Here is a 6,984-nt window from a genome sequence, read left to right as displayed (position 1 = left end):
CCATGTCTCCATGTCTCCATGTCCCCATGTCTCCATGTCCCCATGTCTCCCGGCGTTCAGCCTAATAGCAGCTTTAGCTGCTTCAAGCAGCAGCAGCTACTTCAGCCAGAAATGGCTTTGATTTAATTTCCTTCCAGGACAGAAATAAAAACATGTCTGTCTGCATGTCCTGCTCCCAGAGCGAAGTGAACGTGTAATTTAAGGCCGCAGCAGGCAGAGCGAGACTCTAAACCTCTCTCTCTCTGGGAGGCTACAGATTTATCAGCAACTTTAAACCAACCAGAAAACACGTTTTCTCTCACCAGAGGCAAAATTAAGCTTTTAGTCAAATTAATTACTGCACACTTTGATGACGACGTCTTACAGTTCGTGAAGCGGGAAACCATCAGGGTCTGCTGGTCATCCTCCTCCTTGGTCAGCAGGTGGCGCTGTTCCAGGAAAACAGAGCTCTGCTGTCTGCAGCTGAAACAGAGGAAGACGAAAACAAATCAGGAAAACATGAAGTCGGAGCGCAACCCTGAGACTCCAACCAGATGGATCTGAGAAAACTTACAGCTTTGGCTCATCATGTCCGCCTGTCGCCATGGCAACAGTCTGACAACTCGCCCCGTCACCAAAACAACCCATCCACTCCCTGAACAGCAACACAACTGGCCTATTCCAAGCCTGTGGATGCAGCGCAGAAAGTGTTTAACATTCAGTCGGAAGAAAGGCTGAAACTTTCCTGCTTTACAGACATTTTATTCATTTTTATTTAACGAAACATGCCGAACAACTTACAGCCGAGGCACGAGGAAGATGTTGTACCAGGACCCACAATGCATTTCTCCCGCTCGGCTGGACACTTTTTGTGTTTACCTGGAAGTTTTTGGAGCAACCTGTTCCCCTCCTGGCCTGTGGGGGCGCTGCACCAACAACCACTGAAGGAAACGACACAGAAACCTCTGAAGAGCAACTTCCTGTTTCACCAGATGGAAACAAGATGGAGGATTTTAGCAGTTGGAGGATTTCTCTCTAGGCTAAAGACCAGGAGCCATTTCTGCTGCTAGCGCTAGGCTAACACGTTAGCTTTGGTTGGATTTACCCAGAATGCCCTGCGCTGTAGTCCACTTCCTGCTTTAGAGCGGTCTCAAAATTGACCCGTTTGTTTCCATTAAGTGAATTTATTTTCAGAATTTCAATTTATGCGGCTCCAGATTTTAGTATTTCATTAATGTTGGAAAGTTCTGGATTCTGTTGCTGAAAAATAAAAATGCTGCAAATATTTTCCTCCAGATTTCTGCTTCCGGGTCCAAACCAGCTGGTACTGAATCCATTTCGCTGTTGGTTTGAGGATCTGACAAAGTCAGTAAAATCATCGTTTTTATCCGCAGAAAAACCTGAAAATAGTTTAAAAACTGATTATTTCGGAGATCCGCTGTCAGACATCTGGGTCTGAATCAGACATTTACGTTTAGAGAACAGCAGCAGCGTTTAATTTGAACTCCTGCGGAGGTTATTGTGCATTTCTATCCGCTGAAGAGCGGGAGGTTCTGGTTCCGGGACGTTTCTGGGCCAAACGATCCGCAGCAGCTCAGATTTCCCGGAGAAAAGCTTCACCTTGAAGGCCGCAGCCTGCGTTTGCGAAAAATAGTGACTTAATCCCACAAACAGCGCAACCTCTGAGTCAACTGCAGTTTGCGTGGAAACTCCACATCTCGGGACATTCTTCTGGTTGCTCGCTCCAACCGCACACTGTTAACAGCTGCGCAGCATTTCACTGCTCCACAAACCGCTCATTAATGAAGCATTCGCGATCATGTGGCACTGACAGCGGGACAAAGATCACTGCAGGAACCGGAGAGGCCGCGCTCTGCGCTCCGCGCTCCGCTCCCATGCATGCAGACGGCCCGCCCCGCCCTCACTCGCACTGTCTCCTCTGTAATGAGCTCCAGATGTGGCGCCGCTGCCAGGGGAGGGGCGGGGGGTGGGGGGCATGTCATGTGCTCAGGCGAGGAGAGACGCTGTCCGAGGGGACGCTGTCAGCCCTGATGGAGTGGCTGGCTGGGCCCCGGGGGCCAAACGGAGGGGGCGGGGGTCACAAACATCCCACATCTGGAATCACTTCAGGTCAGGCCGGGCTGGCCGTGAAAGGTGAGCCGGGCGCCTGGCAGGGGGCAGAGGGGGCAGCGCTGGACATACCGCAGTCAGGGATCAGTGGGCAGGAAAACAACCGGCAGCCCAGGAATCCGTCCAGCAGCAGGAACAAACTTTAAGACGCATCATTTGGAAACAGAAACTTTACAGACAAAAGGTCCTAAAAGAGCCAAGCAGGAAAAATAAAGAAATAAAACCAGATTCCAGGCATTTTACAGGTTTTTAGAAGCTCCAGGTGTTTCAGACTCTGAGCTGCTGCTAGTTTTCAGTGATGATTCTCATTATTTCACATGCATGTTGTTGATTTCTCTCTCTGCAGGTGGAACCAGACTCCTTCCCTCTAAACGTCTTTTCTTTCCCGCTCTTTGTCCTTTACACCAGAAATAAACTCACATTTATAATAAAGTTTCCCATCATGGCAAAGCTGCAACGCTCCACTCGTGAAGGTAAATGAGTTGAGCTTCTGCTGAACAGAACACAAAGTAAAAATCAGCTAAAGGAAAAAGAATCTAATTTAACTGATTTGAAGTTGGTCAAACGTCCAGAACGTCTAATTTAAGGTTCAGATGATGTTTAACAGCTTCAGGAGGAAAAATTTAATAAAGTTTATCCAGATTTAACCTTCAGACGCCTCAAACGTCAGATATTAAAATGCATTAAAGCTTCTTTACCATAAAACTGAACAAAAATGTCAAAAACCTCCTGAAAACTAAAAACAACAAAGTTTTTAAACATTTGATCTCATTGATTTTATTAAATCAGGTAAAAAACAATATTCAGTCCGTTTTAAATGTCCAGATTAAGTTATTATAAAAGTTAATATTTTACTCTAAAAATAATTTTAACTCTGAAAACAAAAACCTGAAAAATGATTTTTAGCTTCTAATAATGCAGATTCCAGTTATGGATCAATTATTATTATAAATCTGCTCAAAATGGAGAAAAACGCTGCAAATAATGAACATGTCAAATGTAACATTATTTCCACTCCTGTAATAATTTATGAAGCTCAATTAATAAATCAGGAAATATTTTAGTTTGATTCCTGAGAAAAACACAGAAACGTTTTTCTGATCATTCAGTTTAAAACATCGATGGAAAAAACTTTCAGCATAAAATTACAAAACTAAAGCAGAAAAAACAAAAACTGGTGAAAATGTTTTAATGAGATTTATGTTGAAAATTTAACGCTGCATAACTTTATCAAGACAGAGTAGAAAAAATGTTTAATTTCCTCAAAAAGGCTAAAAATAAAGAAATCAAATCCAAATTCATGTCAGACATTTTTTATTTCTTTGAATTTTCTGAGTCTGATGATAGTTTAAAGTTTCAGCTTCACAGCCTGAGTTTGATCCCTAAAAGTTTGAAAATGTGGAATAAATCTGGAGCTGAATCCGGTTTCAGATCCCGGAGCAGGCCGGCGCTGAAAGGTTCTGCTTTTTTCAACCCACTTGTTCTGATACTCAGCCCGACTCGGAGGACATGTGTTGGTCCGTGCCGAGGGTCACCAGGGGTCGCGAAGAAGAAACGGCGAGCCGTGGAGCAAACGAGGCCCCGGGGCCCCTCCGCATTAAGGAGAGGACTTCCCTCCTCGTAAATATTGGGTTTTTAAAGATGGAAACTTCAGGCTTTTCTAATCTGGGAAAGAAAACACTCCGGACAGAAAGCATGAGCAGCTCCAGTTTTTCTGTTCCCTGGTGATAAATCTCTCCTTTATGGGCCGAGCTCGAGCGCCGCGATCAGGTTTGCTTTCCAAACGGCCCCGGCTATAAACAGACTTTATTTCACACAGTGTCTGAAGTGTGATTTAAGTTGGACTGCACTGTAAAAAAACAACAAAAAAAACTGGTTTCTGCTGCACAAACGTGACAAATCCTCCAGCTGGAACCTGTTTGGGTTGCTTGAAATGCTGTTTTTATTCATATACAAGGTTCTGTTACAAATAAAGTATATCATAGGAAATTATCTACTGGTTTGGCTTCAGAAATACATTAACTTTATACTGGACTATATAACATGTAGGTCAGAATGCACTGAAGCGGCTTTTCAGTGGTATAACATGGAGAAAAACATGTTTTAAAAAATAATGAGTAAATGACAAAGTGTTTGGTTGGTTGGTCCCACTTTTGCTTTTTATCCGCGACGTTTAAAAAAAGGAGAAAAAGGAAAACGGGTCCCAAACGGTCCGAGTCTCAGTCAAAGCCAGACGCTCAATCCGCTCCGGAAGTCCTTCAGAGTCCAGAGAACCTCAGGAGGAAGTAAAGTCACCTCAGGTTAGAAGCCCCGCCCCCGTCCCGGGACGGCGCGGCCGTTTCCGGTCCGGTCCGGAGCGGCGGCTCAGTTGACCGTGGGAACCTGGTTCAAGCTGTACTCCTTGGCTTTGAGCCGCAGGTTGGCGATGCTGTTGGCCATGTTCATGCCCTGGGACGTGTTGGTGTTGGAGCAGGTGGGCGGGTAGGTCGCCATGGCGCTGCGGAGACACGCAACCAAACGTTAGTGCCGCCGACACGCGGCCCGGATCCAGAACGGACGAACCGGAGCAGCAGCTCATGGTCCGACACGCTTCCTTCATCAAACACTCCGTCACGTTTCTTACAATGACAGATCAACGCAAACCCGGAAGAGGATCAGTGAAAACCATTAGCAGCTTTTATCGGGGAGAATTTAGCTTCTATGCTAACTTTGAAAATGTTCATCGCACTAAATTCATTTTCCTGGAAAAACTAAATGCTTATTTACTTGGCTGTTCTGAAAACTTTACATTTAATAAAGTTCAACAGCCGAGTTAAAGTTTTGGTTCGTGACTTTTAATAATCCTTCAAGAACGAAGACGTTTCATGCTCTTGTTTTGAAGGGGGAGAAGACCGTTTCCTGTTATCGTGTTTTTTTCCCCCCCAATAACTTTAATCGAAACAAGAAACGTACAGAAACAAAACAAACAAAAAAGACAAAATACAACAAATACATTTATAGAAAATGTAAATTATAATTTGTTCTGAAGTGTTGGAGTCTTTCAAGGTCGGATTTAATTTGAATTTAACTTAGCTCGTTAGCATTAGCTTCTGCTACATACCGTGTTGTAGCCGGTAGCAGAACTAATATTCGTGGTTAGCGCAGCTAGCCTTTTAGCCATCACTGCCCATCATAGATAAAATTCTCTAACTTCAGATTGGGACTATTTTGTGTCAATTGTTTGACATTTAGAGCGTCTCGGCCACCGTTTTTATCTTCATCATCGTCATCTTCACCCTGACATTTTTCTCCATCTTGTTTCTCCTCCCCTGCCGTCAGAAGAAACTGGAATTAAACGCTTCTGCTCCGACGCAGGCCAACAATAATTTCACTTCTCTAAATTATTCACACAATTTTCATTAATGACACATTAAATCAATAATTATCTAACGGGGACAGAAACGATTCAAACCAAATAAACTCTAATAACCATTTTCTGGTGACGGTTTGAAAGTGTGGACTATTCTAACCCCTCTCCGCGGGACAGGGCGGGAGTCGCCATAGCAACCGTGGTTACCATGGCGACTCCCACTGCATTGTCAGAGCACTGAAAGGAAATGGCTTCCAGGCCCGGCTGTCCTGCAGGCTGCCTCTGTTTTAATGGAGCCCTGATCGTGTCGCTCTGTTCCAGCCTCGGCTTGATGAAACGGCTCACAGCGTCCGGGAAATCACCAGAGCCGCGGGGTCACGGGGTCACCGCTGGATTTAATACGCTTTGTTTTCACATTATCACCTCGTCAGGACGGAGGCCCGGACCAGGCCGAGAGAGAGAGAGAGAGAGAGAGAGAGAGGGGGGGAAGGAACCGGAACCGGTTCTGATCCAGCAGAGTGAAGACGAGCCGTTTGTTAGTGTGGAGGTGAAGCTGCTGGCGCAGTCGGCCGCGGCGTGGAGGCGTCCTTCGGCCTAATCCTGACACAAGCAGCTGCAGGACGTAGAAAACTAGTCCTGCTCAGTGGAAGGATACGCAGAGAAACACTGGTGTTTTCTGGATAACAAAATAGACCCTACACATTGATACAGACTTTTCCTAAAAATATGAAACCAAATGAATCTCAAATAAATCAGATTTTTATCATTCTGACTCTGTTTCTGTGTAGGATCTAGTTTCTCAGCCAAAGAACGGCAGTCGTTCTGATGAACGTATCCTTCCACTGATCAGAAGAGTTTGTTTCTGACTGGGAATTATTCCTGCAAATATTTAAAATCTGCAGTTTTCCAGGTTTTTCCAGGTTTTCCTTTGAGCTAATGGTTTAGTCCAGAACCGAGGGCGTTCTCCGGTTCCGGAGGAAGAATAAATAAATCACGTTAAAGTAGTGCAGCCTGTAAATATGAGTAAACCTCCATCAGCAGCCTGATGGTGGAAGGATACGTTGGTGAGAAAAGGTTTCATTCACTTTTAGTTATCAATTAAATCCTGAATTTTTCCAAAATGCTTCAGTCGCCTGAGATGTTGAGGATTTTTCTTCATTTTCACACCAGTCGGTTATTTTAATAGTTTTAAACCGAATTATGGGACTCTTCACGCTCGCCGTATCCTTCCGCTGCTCAGACCGGATCTCCTTCTCTGCGTTAATTAGATTTTAAATGTTTTAAAAACATTTAATCAGAGAAATGATGGGAAACGTCAAACTGAAAATCTGTCAGTTTTATCTAAAAGCTGAAGGAGTCAGAACCGGACCAGAACCGGGTCAGAACCGGACCAGAACCGGAACAGAACTGGACCAGAACTGGATCAGAACCGGACCAGAACCGGACCAGAACTGGACCAGAACTGGATCAGAACTGGATCAGAACCGGACCAGAACCAGATCAGAACCGGACCAGAACTGGACCAG

The 6,984-nt window shown here is 44.7% G+C and overlaps 2 protein-coding genes across 3 annotated transcripts in view; both read right to left on the bottom strand.

Moving 5' to 3' along the window:
* LOC103463200 (myomegalin) overlaps positions 1 to 639 on the bottom strand; it is a 63,177-nt gene extending 62,538 nt beyond the window's left edge. The window contains exons 1-2 of one of the 2 annotated variants that reach the window (XM_017304315.1): positions 554 to 639; positions 365 to 462 (exon numbers count right to left, since the gene is read on the bottom strand). The gene's annotated coding sequence lies outside the window, so the exon portion shown is untranslated. The remainder of the gene's footprint in view (positions 1 to 364; positions 463 to 553) is intronic. The other variant, XM_017304311.1, reaches the window with a different exon arrangement.
* Positions 640 to 4,023: 3,384 nt separating this feature from the next.
* The window catches only part of prrx1b (paired related homeobox 1b), a 14,846-nt gene continuing 11,885 nt past the window's right edge, over positions 4,024 to 6,984 (bottom strand). The window contains exon 4 of the mRNA XM_008406419.1: positions 4,024 to 4,606. Coding sequence (XP_008404641.1) covers positions 4,474 to 4,606 — 133 coding nt within the window. The 3' untranslated portion in view covers positions 4,024 to 4,473. The remainder of the gene's footprint in view (positions 4,607 to 6,984) is intronic.

Source organism: Poecilia reticulata, linkage group LG4, assembly GCF_000633615.1.
Source record: "Poecilia reticulata strain Guanapo linkage group LG4, Guppy_female_1.0+MT, whole genome shotgun sequence".
Lineage (NCBI taxonomy): Eukaryota > Metazoa > Chordata > Actinopteri > Cyprinodontiformes > Poeciliidae > Poecilia > Poecilia reticulata.
This window is presented reverse-complemented; position numbering and strand designations above follow the sequence as displayed.